At 41.7% G+C, this 15,036-nt stretch overlaps 1 protein-coding gene across 1 annotated transcript in view; it reads right to left on the bottom strand.

Moving 5' to 3' along the window:
• TEC (tec protein tyrosine kinase) overlaps positions 1-15,036 on the bottom strand; it is a 31,126-nt gene that overhangs the window by 6,961 nt on the left and 9,129 nt on the right. The window contains exons 2-9 of the mRNA XM_010146624.1: positions 8,077-8,178; positions 7,036-7,117; positions 5,351-5,479; positions 3,895-3,935; positions 3,251-3,432; positions 2,277-2,342; positions 488-542; positions 246-325 (exon numbers count right to left, since the gene is read on the bottom strand). Coding sequence (XP_010144926.1) covers positions 246-325; positions 488-542; positions 2,277-2,342; positions 3,251-3,432; positions 3,895-3,935; positions 5,351-5,479; positions 7,036-7,117; positions 8,077-8,178 — 737 coding nt within the window. The remainder of the gene's footprint in view (positions 1-245; positions 326-487; positions 543-2,276; positions 2,343-3,250; positions 3,433-3,894; positions 3,936-5,350; positions 5,480-7,035; positions 7,118-8,076; positions 8,179-15,036) is intronic.

The raw sequence follows: 15,036 nt of genomic DNA on the forward strand, positions 1-15,036 counted from the left end.
GCATGCCACACGGGATGGGGAAACAAGATCTCCTTCTTTGGGTGGAGGTTCAGGCCTACAGTGGATTACACCAAACATGACGTGGAGTCAAGGAGCTCATTTTAGCCACCCATCTCTCCTACCACAGCAGCCACCATTTCCTTGCGGAGCTCCCTTCCTGGGCCTTCCCCCAGCCCATGGGCTTGTGTACGGATGCAAAGGGATTCAGATGAGACAAGGCATGCAGAGCAGTCACAGAAACTCACCCTCCGAACTTCGTATAAAGGGAAACTGTATACAGGCCAGGCTGACTTGAGTCTCTCACCACAAAACCACCTTCTTTATCCTAAAACACAAGCACATCGACAGTTTTGTACAGGCGGTTTTGAGCTGGATGTCTCTTCTACTGTTTCTGTGATCTGTGCATGCCAAAATAAGCGTTTGCTTTAATAAAGGCAGCTACATGACACGAATTTCATGCTTGCTACTGCAAGGCTGCCGTGCTCACCTCGTTTCTGAGGAGCTGCTCCGCCTTGCTTCTGTTCAGGTTCCTGCTGTACCACCTGCAACACCACATCAGTAACCAAAACTTCTCCAGGGCCCGTGATTTACGGAAAATGCTTTAAACAAAGTATTACAAAGCTACAGATCCAATAGTTTTATGCAAAGTGAAGTGAAGAACTGAGCCTTTGTTAATGGACAACTGTGCAGTCAGTCATCCCACCAAAACACCCTGAAACAAATCCAGTGAGAACCCACAGAAGCCAATGAAGTTGAGGTCATTGAACTAATTTTGCGGCAAAACCCACTTCCCAAACACACGCGGGGCGATGGCGGTAGCTGCTCCGAACAGCAGGCCGAGGGCAGGCCGGACGCCCTGGGCGAGCAGCTGCCGGTCCAGCCACCCGCGGAGCTGGCCTCTGGGCTGCTGTGTCCTGCAGTAACTTCACCGTCCTGGTTTTCCAAGGACTCACCTACCAAAGAGGAGGTTGCAGGTGGATTAAATGGTTGCACATCCCTGAGCTCTGTGCTGCACGGGCAGGTTACAGCAGCCACAGAAGCACCGACATGTCAGCCAGCTGCAGCGGGCAATGCAAAAAGGAAAAGCAACGCAGCTTGCAAAAGGTGTGGTGCGATGGTTTTGAGCTGCGCTGCCAGGGCTGTAACCAACCAGGGAAGTGGCAGAGCAGCCTCTAATGGAGTTCTGCTCTTCCGGAGGTAATGGTTCCTTGCAGTCGGTGGATGGCCTGGAGTAATGCTCCCTGGACTGCGCCGTGACTCACAGTTATGGCCCCAAGGGGGTAAGGCACGAGGTGGCTGGGCCAGATAAGGCAGCTCAGTTCCTTCCTTCCCTCTCTGCCAGCCCCGCAGCCCAGCCCAGAGCAGGGCAGGGCCCTTTGCAAAAGCCTTTCAGATGAGAAAGCAGCAAAACCCAAGTAATTCCCTCTAGTAAAGCTGACGGCAAAATCCCAGATGAAAGTCTACCTTCTGTCAAAACACAGCGGGGTAGGAGCCATACGTGGCTGAGAGCAGTTCTAAAGCTACTAATGTAATTTCATAAACTGGTTTTAATTATTATTTCCTTACTGCTCCAGTTTCTCTAAAAACCATGAAATATGTCACAAGTTCTCAGGCACAGAAGTTTATGTTATACCAAAATTTGGAAAAAATCAAGAACAACAGGCTTGGAGACTACAGTGTTAAATTCTACTCTGATGTTCTTAAAGTACTCCATAATTAAACATCAACTGGAAAAAGCATTTTATTTTTAAAAAGCTATACTTTTATAGCTGATAATTCAGATGCATACACTGAGATTAAAATGTACTGAGTGATATATTTTCTTGAACTTCAGAGCTGCCTTCCAACATCTCTGATCTGTTAATACTTTGAATGATTTCCACTGTTTTCTACTCTGACTGCCACACATTTCGGGTTGACATGTCACTTCAGTATTAAAAACCATTCAGCATGCTTACAATGGGTAAATTTCCTTTAAAGTTTCCTTTTGTCCATCAGAGAATTGGGAGGGGGTTTTTTGCTTTAACCGTGTTAGCCTAAAAACAACATGCCTGATGGCCATTCCATTGACTTGACTCTACATTATAAATCACAGCAAAACCAGTGAGAAGCATCAGGACAAATATATGCCTGTTTCGAATATTTAAGTTTCATCTCTGAGAAAGTTGCTATCGTATGTAAATAATGGCTTTCAAACCTTCAAAAATACATTGTCACTCTTAAAGCACAGGTTTCATTTTATGATCTTCCAGGTTTTAATTCAAATATTCACTTACTCATATTGATCAAGGTTGTTTGACTTCTTTCCTGTTACATAGTTGCTTGGAATATATCCTTGTTTTCTAAAAAACATATAATACATAATCTGAGTGCAAACATGTAAAATTGCATGCCTAGAAGACTGTTTCATTCTGCTAATCACGAGAGGTCCCTCGCTCTAATTTATTTATTACTGGCCCACCCACTCTACAGCTGATTTTACAGAAACTAAATTTTCCCCATCAGCATTTCCTATTAACTTTCAGTGCTCCTAAAGAAGGGACACAGCAGCAGAAGCATCCAAGAAAACTAGCAGAAGAGGTGATGAAGAGTTACCCTCTGCTGCTCTGTCACTTATGTGCTCTGAGGTCCCCGTCAATCACTGGAGATACATTTGGAGCCTGCCACAGCCTGATAATTTGCAATTACCCCTAGCATACTGCAACAGGGACCTGATAAATATTGAAGCATGGAAACTTTCACCTTTAAAACCACAGGGAAAAAATTTAATCCAGGAAATGTAAAGCTGTAGTCATTAAGGCATCTCACTGCAATTCTCTCTCAACTCATTCAAAGATTGCCCTTAATGATCCAGCTATTAAATAAAAATATGATTATTCAAGTCTGGAAGTTGGAGCCTGCTGAGCCGAGTGTTAACCTTATTGCTCCCTAATGAGCCGTTCCGCAAGGAAGCAGGAGTGCTGTACCAGCCTAGCAAGGTTTTGCAGGGGGAAACCATGGAGTCTGACAGGAAATGCAGTTGGTAAAGCTTCCAGTTCTGCAATAGTTTTTGCACTCAGGCCCCACTATTGAGAGCTGCACTTTTTAAAATTGGTTTCTAGATGGGTAGAAGATACAGCTGAGATTCCAGGGCTGGGGTCCACAGCAGGGACTAACGCAGTGATTTGTTGACACACCATCAATATAAACCAATACAACATGGAAATAGCCTTATGAACTTTCTAACAAAAAATACGGGACTCATGTTTACCCATATTTGTTTCTTGCCTTCCACCAGTGAATGTCATTCTTCTCAATCACTGTATATTCTTCACCTTTCTCTAATCTTAAATCGTGATGTTCTGTAGGCTCAAAGTCATACATTGCTACCACCATCTCCTCCTCTTCGTTGCCATTTTCTTCAACTGGAGGAACAGGCGGCGGAGGCCTTCGCTGAAAACAACCCAACATTATCATCAGCCCACTCTGCTCTGCTCCACCCCACCCTTACCACAACACCAGTGCAACCCAGTTGAGCATCCCGGAGGGAAAACCTGAGCTAGTTCTGGGTTGCCCCAGGAGCGAGCTGTGGTGGCCTGGCAAGGCAGCTGGGGCACGTGGCAGATGATCGATGCAGATGCTACCTATGGGGCTGGCTCGCGCTGCAGCTGCCAAAAAAGGGCGGCACTCAACTGGCGTTTGCTTTTTGACTGCCTCTTCCACCAGCAGCACAGACACAGATAACAGGTGCCACTAAATTTCAATGGGATTTTCTCCAGCTTGGGCTTGAGACAGAGCATGATGCCCGTTGATACACAGATCTCTGCTGTAGGACATGGAAAGAATCACCTGAAATCTAAACATCATCTCAAACCCCAAAAATTATCATCTCAATATTTTAAAGACACTACCTACCGCACTTTTTTCTGGCATTGGAGAGGGCAATCCCGTTACACCTATGAACAGAGCATAGGAAAGGATCTGTGTCTATCCATTTAGCCATAAATTTAAAAACTGAATAAAAAGTTTAAATTTCCAGTAAGGTTTTAATATCTTAATTAGTCTTTGGGATAGTTTAGTAAGTCAAAAAGAAAAGACAGCTCCACTAAAGCATTAGGAAAACATGACTTAAATATTCTTGCAAAAAATGCTGAATGAGACGGCAGGCTACAATCACCATGGGATCTGGCAGTATCTGTGCCACATCGATCCTTGAACATGCCCTCAGATGCAGATATATAAGAAAATTTTAAAAAGATAATTTAAAAAGGTATATAAAAAGGAAGCAGTGTTCTTGTCACAATGATAATCTAAAGGTCTGTTCCTATCAACATCTGCTCTTCTAAATAAATAATACTCCCCATGACCCTTACTTATCTAAATAAGGTATAAATGTTGTATGTAGTTTTTACTACTTGTCTCAGGTCCAAGAGTATTTTTTTTTCTCCTGTGCTGCTTTTTTCCCCACTTAAAAGATCGAGCTGTACATCATGCTTTACATCTTACTGACAAATATGGTTGACCATGAGCCACTGTTTATTCTTCAAGTCTTTTAATACAACTAAATACACAGGTCCCCACCATTTCCATTTAAGGCCCTGATGTACGTAACTATCCGGGCACCGGGATTTTAATGGGAGGTAAGCTCCATTTCTTTTTCTACTACAGAACTTCCCTTAAATCGAGGACTAAATAATTACTGTGTCCTTGTGCAGGACAATATGGCAGTGAGGGTCACACTTGCACATTTTTGCATGCTACAGCACCTGCTGCTGAACAAGCGTAACTGGGATTTGGATTCCAGAAGGAGCACATGCCTATGGAAGTCACGGTTCATCCAGGTTCAGCATTCGGACGTTTGTAAAACTCTAAGAAAATTCAGTCCTGTGGCTGCAAATATATTAAGCCTTCTTGTATCATTTTTACACCCGTGTAGTAACACCGAATGCAATACAGTTGTTATTCTTTTGCAAGGGCATGAGTAAATTATTTCTTAAAACTCAAGAGTTGGCAAGGGTTTCTAGCTAAATCTTTTTTGCCATCATGATTTATCCTCAGTCTGAGGTAAATGCTTGGTTAAATAAGTTTCAGATGGGAAAAACAAACCAAGTGAAAAATAAATTCAGCAGCCTCAATAATTCCTATCATTTTTTCTAAAAATGTTTTTTGGAAGGACAATTCACTGGGTTTTATATTCCTTACAAAATGCTCAGAAATTAAACATCTTCATTTTCTTTAGGCACAGTATCAGTGATTCACTCTTCTCTCTAAATTTGCCTAATATTTAGGGCATTCAGGTGTAATGGTAGGATCACATAAAAAGGCAGAAAAACATGCCAATACCACTTCATATGAAACCATATGTACTTACTGTTTTCAAAAAGACTGTATTTTTCACAACCAGGTGCTAATTTTTCTGTCTGTCTGCAGCACTGGTAAATTCCCTCCATCCAGAATTTAGGATGATATTTTACCATTATATTGCTGTTGTTCTTTATTTCTATAATAAGAAAAAGAGCACATATTGAAAGAGATAAAAAAAAGAGCGAGAGAAAGCAAACCATTTTTAGTAAGTATTACATTATCTTTGACATGACGCATAATCTTCACATGTCCTTACTTTAGCATTTCTTCTCTTAAGGACCTTCCTTCTTGCAAGTTTACAAGGGCTGATATAATGGTAGCAGAGGACATTTCTGGGATAATACACCACTGTATTCCAGAAGAGAGTGCTATACTCCCTGCCTAAACCGGCCACCCCTGCAGGGGCAGGAGTTTGGTGCATCCTCCCAAGGAGACCCAGGCCCCTACACTGTGCCAAGCTGTCAGGCAGCTGTGAAGGCCCTGGGGGCTCTGCCTGCCCCCTCTCTGTTTATTACTGCTGCAAATGACTCATAATTTCCTCTACAAATAGTGTTCTGGAGGGAAAGATAGCTGACATTTATCACTATTCCATGACACAATGCCTGTGTGTGGTCTGAAAGGCCCCTTACCCCCATCCTTTGGGCTTGCTCAGTTTCAGAGGTTATTCCTTGCCCTGTGGTTCCCGGGCTCAGAATTACTTCTTATTACTTTACAGAGCACCTACAATTAATGTGAGCATTTGATGGTGGCAGAAAGCATTTAGAGGTTCTTGCAAAAACGATCTTTGCTTACTCTAATAGCACTAATCAGCTTGCATCTCAGTGGTGATGCCTCCTGTCATTTTACATCAGTTTAAGGCCTGCAGTGTTGCCTAGCTACATTCAAACAAAACTTTTGAGTGATGCTATTAACTCGCTTGGATCAGCTTTTTGAAGATTTACATATTGTGCAAAAGCATAGTGTTAAATTCTGGCTGCAGCTGGACTTTGCAAATCAAAATAATCAGTGTGGATGTTTGATATTCCCAGGACCTGTTACCACACACTCTGTATGCAAATGACGAGCTGGCCCAATAAAAACAAAAAGGTGTAGAAATATGCAACAGAAGCTCTACCATTTTATTTTTCCAGCTTGTTGTGGGCTGATGCCGGCCAGAAGATACAGCACCCACACAGCCACTCGCCCCCTGTATCCACCCAGCAGGATGAAGGAGAGAATAGAAAGTGCAAGAGGAGAGAACCTGTGGCTTCAGATAAAGACAGTTTAGTAACAAAAGAAAGAAAAAAAACCCAGAAGTGATGTAAAGGTAATTCACCCACCATCTCCCACAAAGCAGACTGACGCCCAGCCAATATGGAAGCCAAAAACCCCCAACTCCCATCTTCCTCTACTCCCATGACATTGTATGGCCTGGAATATCCCTATTCGTCAGCCCAGGTCCGCTGTCCCAGACGTGTCACCTCCCAGCTTCCTGCCTACCCCCAGCCTACTTGCTGGGGGAGCCCAGGGGGAAGACGGAAGACTCCATGCTGTTCGAGCACTCCTCAGCAACAACTAAAACACTGGTGTGTTTTCAAGAGTGTTTTGGCCACAAATACAAACCACAGCACCAAGTTAACTCCATCCCTGCCAGACAGCTCAAGTAAAGGTATATAAACATGTCAAGTGTTAAGTGGGAGCAATTTCCATTACCTTCTTTCAGATTCCTCACCCACTGATCCCGGCTTTGTGCACTTGGTGCAAAAATATAAAGCGTATTAGCATCATATATAACCTGGAGGGGAGGATAAATAAATAATAAAGACATTCACCTCGTAACGTTAATTTTTTTTTTATTCCTCAGGAAACAGAACAAGACAAATGAGTGTTACATTTGGCAAAATTAGTGACAGCCAAAATGCAGAAACTGGGAAAAGGCTTTTCAGGTTTACTATTCACACATAGTGCTTTCAGTGGAATAAGGAAGGATTTTGTAATGGTATATTATCTCAAGAGAATTCCTTAAAATGTTTGTTTCACGCTTTTTCTTTGGTCATTCTTCCCCCTGTGTTTTGTAGAAACAGTTCAATTTAACTGCTAAAGGAATTTCATAATCGGACATCCTTTGTTCCCAGCCATTTCATAACTCCTTGTGATTCTGAACTGCTCATTTTCTTCGCTGCTTGTATTGGTGGAAAGCAAGTATTGGCCTGGGAGGAAGAGGCCAGAGTCCCCTCTCTGGCAGGGACTTCACCGTCACCCCAATAACGCTCTCTATCGTAAGCAGGCACAGCATCCGACCTGCCATATCTAAACATTCCGTTTCCCTCTCCGAGCACTTTGTTTTCTGTGTTTATTTCCACACGGTTCACAATGGAAGAATATGCAACAATTTTTATCTTGATTTTCTTATTCTTATATAATTTAGTGGTCATTAAATTTAATGTGAAAGAATGAAGACAGAGAAAACGAGTGCCAGCTAACCTGTTTTGGAGGAAGCCCAGGACAAGGCGCTCTCCAGACAAAACCCAGGCAGAGAGGAACAACTGTAAGGGAGGGGACTGCAGGGGGAGCAGAGCTTGCTGGGAATGGTTTTTAACCACTGATCCTGAACCATCTCCAACACAGCCTCAGAGGGCCAGAGAAGGGGCTCAGTATTTAGAAATGACAGCAATTTCAAGCAGGTTACGTACAAAAGGCTTAGCGCTGTTGGACAGAGCATGGCAATTTGCATTTTATATAAAAGGAACATACCTGAAATGGGTATTTGTTCTGGCAGGGAATAATACCATCACTTTTTACAACTTCTACACATTTAATCCTTGAAATATCCACAGATCCTTTTCTGTATTTTTTCTATAAGAGAAAAGCAAAAAAATATTATGTAAAATAAAAAAAATTATCTCATTCTCTTTTTTTTTTCCAGCAGACTTCTTGCTTTCTTTTCCACACATGATGTTGATGTTGCCTTAACTGCAGAAAAATATGATTTATGATATGAATTACAAAGACTTTAAAGAAGGAAAGGTCCCGCCCAAAGTAACAACTCATAGAAATACAGCGCAGGTCAAGACTCCAAAGAGGAAGCTCCTTGGAAGAACAGCCCATAACTGGAGGTAGGCTGTACTGGGCTTTAGTCTACATGTAAAAGCAGCACAAAATAACAGTGAAGTGTGCATACAGGTGGACCTTTTTAAGGTGTTTATTTCTGAAGGAATTGTTTGAAACCATTTTCCTTCACCTGAAGCAGAAGTGGCTAAAAATGAAAGCCCAGCACAGAAATTTAACAACGTGCTCTACTAGGTGGCAAAGGGAAACACACGGACAATATCCTCCTGAGAGCAAATGATGGTGCATCTACAGAGACTGTGTAGGGTCACCTTCTAGTTTAGGGAGAACCAAGTCTCTAGTAGGAGAGGAAGTTTCTACTGGAATCTGGAAGAAAGCAAAAATGGCAGCAGCTCATGGCCAGTCCTGAATTAATCCACATGATGAATTTTGACTTGCTAAACACATCCAACACATCCAGACCAGAGTGCAGTTTATGAAAGAGACACTGTTCACACAACGTGGAAAGAATTAGGAATTTCTACATTATTTGAGATACTCCAATCCTTACTCAGTTGCCCTCTTCTCTCCTGAGGATGGAAACTTCAGCCCAAATAGCACAATTCTGACACAATCCTAAGCAACTGTAACTACAAGTTTATAAAAAGAAGTAAAGAGCAACTTCAAATATAGCTGTTACAATTCAACCACCCTACAAACACAATAGTTACTACCCATGGAAAACATGGAAGTTTCATCAGCACTTAAAACACATTTAGTATTCTGGCTCTTACGTATGTCGTTATGAAGAAAGCAGGCAGAGGAAATGTACATGAATATGCATGCATGTCAGCGGTCAGCATCAGGAAGAATGACAGGAACTAAGTTCAGATAAAGCTGTAACTGTTACCTAACATCAGAAAAACCAACCCCCCAAAAAAGACGCTACAATAAGGGGCTTTATAAAATTGGGGGAACAGAATTAGGCATTTTAATGAACCATTTAAAAAAAGCCAAATCATAAACATTACCATGAGCTGTACTATAAAGCTGTATCATGCTATACTGAAAAATAATTTGCACCAAGTATGCAACCTTGGATTTTTGATCAAAACCTCATTTCAAGTCTTTTGTTTATTTTATGGTATCCCCTTACTTGAACTTTGCCCAAAGTAAATGCATGCAAATGAATTCATGCAAATGCCATATATTCATGCAAATGCCAAAAATTGAGTTACTGTATTCTACAGCACTTGGTAGAGCAGCAAATACTGTTTCCCTCTCTCCTTGTTACAGGCCTGGCAGCTTCAGTTTGGATCAGGGGGATCCAAACAAGAAGTGCTTTTCACGAAGCACAGAATTCAACGCTCTACGTAGTTGTGTTGCAGACGCCTCTCTGGATCTTTTTTCCTGCACAACAACATACAAAGAAGAAGAAACGTTTCCCTCTTCTGTATCTGCCCAGCTTTGTGTCGAGTGGGGTACTCAGACATTGCTTGGATCCCAGCTGCTGGTTAGCTGAGGTTGTGGGACAGAAAAGACAATGGAATGCATTGGGGTTTTTTACCCAGAATAACAAATTCCTTGGAAGAACAGGGTCTATTACTTTCTCTGAACCCACCTCTCCCCCAAGACACAGAGATTTTCCCATGCCACTCTGGCATTTGGCATTGGCAAAAGGAGCATACATCTGCCAGGGGACAGATATCCAACATGATAATCAAGTAACATTTTGGAGGAAAAAATAAAGCAAATCTCCTGATACACAGCACATCATTCTGGCAATTGTATTTCCCAAGTTGCCCCTTTGTACACTTTCATGATTTAAGGTGCCTCAGTTTCCTTCACCAAGAGATGCCAACTCAAAGTTGACCCAATTTACAACTCAAACCAGCAAATTACCCCTAAAGCCAGAGATGATTTCCTCTATTTTTGCATAATAATTTTTGCGAGAATTGGGCTTGTTCAGCCTGGAGAAGAGGTGGCTCCGGGGAGACCTTATAGCACCTTCCAGTACCTGAAGGGGCTACAAGGAAGCTGGGGGGGACTTTTTACAAGGGCCTGTAGTGACAGGACAAGGGGCAGCGGGTTTCAATTGAAAGTGGGGAGGTTTAGATTAGATATCAGGAAGAAGTTCTTCCCAGAGAGGTTGGTGAGGCACTGGAACAAGTTGCCCAGAGAAGCTGTGGATGCCCCATCCCTGGAAGTGTTCAAGGCCAGGCTGGATGAGGCTTGGAGCAACCTGGTCTAGTGGAAGGTGTCCCTGCCCATGGCAGGGGGGGTGGAACTAGAAGGTCTTTAAGATGCCTTCCAACCCAACCCATTCTATGATTCTATGATAATGTAGAAATTAAAATACCCCTTACATACATGAAATTATATACAAATGTACTGCTCCAGACACGTTTCAGATCGCATCAGAAGCAACAGTTATTAACAGCCAACAGGCTTCAAATTGTCAGGTGTGCAGCTGTGTTTCAGCTCAGCATTTCTCACTATCGAATCAAGGGACATGGGAGCAGGAAGGAATGACTCAAGAAAAATGCTGATGAGACCACTGCAGTCTCTCTCCCCTCTCTAGTTAAAATTATTTCCCTTTATAATGGAACATCTTGCACACCATCACTGTGTTGTATTTATTCTGCAAGCCAAATGGCTTGCTCCAGACCCAGGCGTACGGCAGGCATGAAATGCAGGATCAAGGGAGCATTCAAGCCCTGATGGAGTTGGGAAGTGGAAGTGCAGACGTGAGCCAGCCATGAGAAATCCACTCACAACCACTCTACCCAACAACTGACCTCTGCTACAAAGAGACAAAGTTTGTACAACGGCTAATCATGCAATGTCAAATCACAGGAGGTGGAAGGACATTTTTCACGTTTGTTTTTGAGGTGGAAGATGGCGAACATAGTAGAAAAAGGTTCACTGTAGAAGCAGTACTATTTCACCAGCATATCCACACAGGCTGGCTGAACTGGACACAAGTATTCACAGAGGATTTGGAAAGAAAATCACTGGCCAGTGAACCCAAGGGACCCATCAAAGCTGGTCCACCCCTTTTTTTAAGATATATGCCTCTAGAGGAAAGCCTATAAAAGGGAACATGGTTAGAACAGTAATAAAGGTATAAAAATACTATATCCCAATAAGGATAACAAATAAAAATATGAGCTTCGAAGAGGTTGAGGTTGCATTTGTTTGGGTTTTTTTTAATGTATCTGCTTGCTGAAAATGACAAAAGGGAAGTGACTATATGGAAACTACTATACAGAGCTTCTCAAAATGCCATATGTACTTCATACCTGCCTATGCTTCAAAAACTTAATTTCCAGTTTTAGAAGCCCTGCTCCTTGCTCACAGTGAGGATGGCCAGTCCAGGCAATAAGTCTTGTTTCCATGCAGTGCAAAAAGAATGATCTATTCCTATTATTTAACATATAAGACAGTAATATCAAGAAGTTTTAATGCTGGACCTACATTGTCAGATATGATTATTCAGTTCCTTAAAAAAAACCAAAACAAACAAACAAAAACCACGTTAAAATACAGGAAGACAAGAAATATCTAAGTGTTAGGTAAGTATACAATCAAACAGCTCATTCTCTGTGCACTCAGAATTACTCCTCCGCTGAATACAGTAGAATTATAGTTTAAGAAGCCCATATTCCCACTATCAGATAAAATATTTCTTCACTGGATTTCCTCTGTGCTGATGAAGACACTGTGCTGCCTACCCTCAGAAAATTGGGGTTGAGAGGTTAAACAATACAAAGAGCATTCCATTTGGGGGGGAAAAAAAAAAAAAATCAAGGAAAACACAGAAGTCAACCCAGCCTTCAATAAACAGCTAGATTTTGTCTCACCCATGCTGGCTGTCTCTCTCTGTTGTTCATACCATTTCTTTCCCCCATGCTTATCCCCATGTCGGAAATCCTGAGGTCATCAGCATGTGACCTATGGAACTTGTGTTCTCACAAGTACAGAAGGTCTCAGCATTACTGGCATCTCCTTTTATGGAGCTTCTCTGCAGCTTTACAAAACCTCAGAAAAGCCTGGCTAACCCAACATCCCCTGTAGAGAACTTTTCTGATAAAATATGCTCCAGAACCAAATGTAAGGGTATATTTGGTTGCTGTTGTTTTAGTTTTTTTGTTCAGTTTGGGGTTTAGTAGCATTTACATTTAGTGGGAAGCACTCGACACTGCTGCAGTTCCCTTTTGAGAGGTATTTTCACCCAACAATTACTGACTATGCAAATATAACTACTGTAGCTAGGAGTTAGCCACATTTTCCATCCTCTTTTTTTCCAGTGTGACAGGTATGTTGAAAAATGCCCTGCCTCCTTTCAATTATTTTTTTAAATTATTATTCTAAGAAAAGCAAGTATCTATTTGCTTTTTCAAAATGGCTAGAATTGAGATAAAGAGTGTGAGGTGATTATTATTCTGATCTAGTCTGACCTGACCCAGGATCTGACTCTCAGGAAGAATTTCAGGTGGGAGAAAAAAAATGCAAACCTAAGTGAGGAGAAATTCTTAAACCCTGTCCTGCAAGATAGGAAACTGATAATCCTTTACCACGGCCTGACTGCTATCAACCACCAGAATCACGTTCTACAAAATAAATATAAATTAAAAAAACCACCAACCAAACCCATCACACACCTAATCCCAATATACTACTTTGATTTCTAGACCTGTTTTCCAAAATGCTTGCAGCTCTTTCAAGTTTTATGTCACCTGAGAACTCAGTGAGCTTCAGTTTCATCGATTTCAGCAAAATATTGCAAGTGAAAATACTGAAATGCAAGACAGGACACCCCCTTCAAGACACTCTTTAAAATGAAAACAAACCACCAATGCCTACTGAACACTGTACCAGTTTCCCACGTGTTCCGCACTCAGATCTACAAAAGGTTTACGTAGGTCATTTCTAAAGCTGACATCTGAAAATGTCTCATATAGCAGTGTTAGAAAACCCACACTGGAATGAAAACATTGGATATCTGCTGCGCCTCTGCGACCCACGAGTCTTGCTAACCTCTGGCAGAAAGAACATCGATAAATCTGAAGATGATGGTGGTGTTCTTGTCAAATGTTTGTTGGCTGATGTGCAATTCTGGTTTTTTCCAGGTACTTTCAGCAAAAAACAGGAACAAACAAACCAGGAAGGATGGAGCTTTGTGGTTCCCAGTGCCAACACCTACTGCTCTCCAACTGACCTTCTACTTAGGACCCTCCCTGTGAGATTTTCTTCTCAGATTCTCTCAACTGCTTTCCTCCTGAATCATTTCTGCCCCTCCCACAAGGTCCTTGGATCTTCTGCTGCGGAACAGGGTTTTCTCTTTCAATTACCTCGATGCTCAAAATGCTGACTAGCTTTATGTGCAGCAAAAAAGCTGTTTGATGTACCTAAAATAAAACCGATTCCTTACTATATTTGCTCTACAGACCTAGATGAGCCTTCCTCTTCCGCAGGCTACCATACAAAAGAGGTGCAGGCAAGTAATCTACAGTAAAACCTTTCCTGGTTACTGCAACATCTCATCGATGCTTTGCACCATGCCTCTTACTCCCTCGTTGGTGCATCTTATGCTTTGATAAGCAGCTCCTCAAAGGACTAGGTCTTTGCTCTAAGTGTTCACTGCTCTTGTGGGGGGCTAGCAGCTATCACAAAATAATGAAATCAATGTGGATATAAGACAGCTTATGTAATTTTTACAACTGTGTATTTACCTGAAGCAAGACTCAGCTTCCTACATTGCTCTTTCTCATCAGAGATGGATGTCTCACAATTCCTTTACTCTAGCTGACCAAAGAGATAGGTATATCAGAATAACAGTGCAGTCATTGCTATAGGAATAACAACACAGGTATTGTTATATCAACAGAGATGTCTACGTTTGCTTGACAAACTATAACCTGAAGAGTATCCACTGGCCAGCCATCTACAGATTACCAAGTCACCTGCTAATTCTCTGTCTTGATTTCTATGTAATTAAGTGCAAAGAAGTTAAAATTAACTTTTAAAAAATTTCCTAATGCTGCTCATCAGTAGAAGCAATGGTTAGTCATTATAGGGGTGTTACTCAGTTAAAAATGGTGGTTACTCATATTCTGAGTTAGCATATCAGTATAGATGTTGTGAAGAAGTTTGAAAAGCCCTCTACTCTATCATGTATTTTTACTCTTTAGTTTTTCCTAAGAGGTACAAACACAATATTCTCTACCAAATGGATGTGACAGGCATAATTCTAGGTGGGTAACTTTTAAATACATCGTTGTACTTGCTCAGCAATATAATATATGCTGAAAATCACTGTTACAAGTTCATCATTACATCTTTATTTATATGTAAAAATATATATAAAAGTATGTGCTTGAGTGTTTTAAATAAGCCACCTATCCTGACTGCACTTTAAAAAATTTTGATTTATTCTTTTTCTGACAATTCTGGAAGAAACACTGTGTTTAATCCCATTAAAAATTGCTAAACAGTAAGAGCTGAACAAATCTTTTAGCCTGGACAAGCGGAGGGTCAGGGGAGACCTTCTCTCAGTACAACCACCTGAAAGAAGGTTGTGGCAAGGTGCGGGTTGGTCTTTTCTCCCAAGTGACAGGACAAGAGGAAATGGCTTCAAGTTGTGCCCGGGGGGGGTTGGGTTGG

Source organism: Eurypyga helias, unplaced genomic scaffold, assembly GCF_000690775.1.
Source record: "Eurypyga helias isolate BGI_N326 unplaced genomic scaffold, ASM69077v1 scaffold3062, whole genome shotgun sequence".
Classification (NCBI taxonomy): Eukaryota; Metazoa; Chordata; class Aves; order Eurypygiformes; family Eurypygidae; genus Eurypyga; species Eurypyga helias.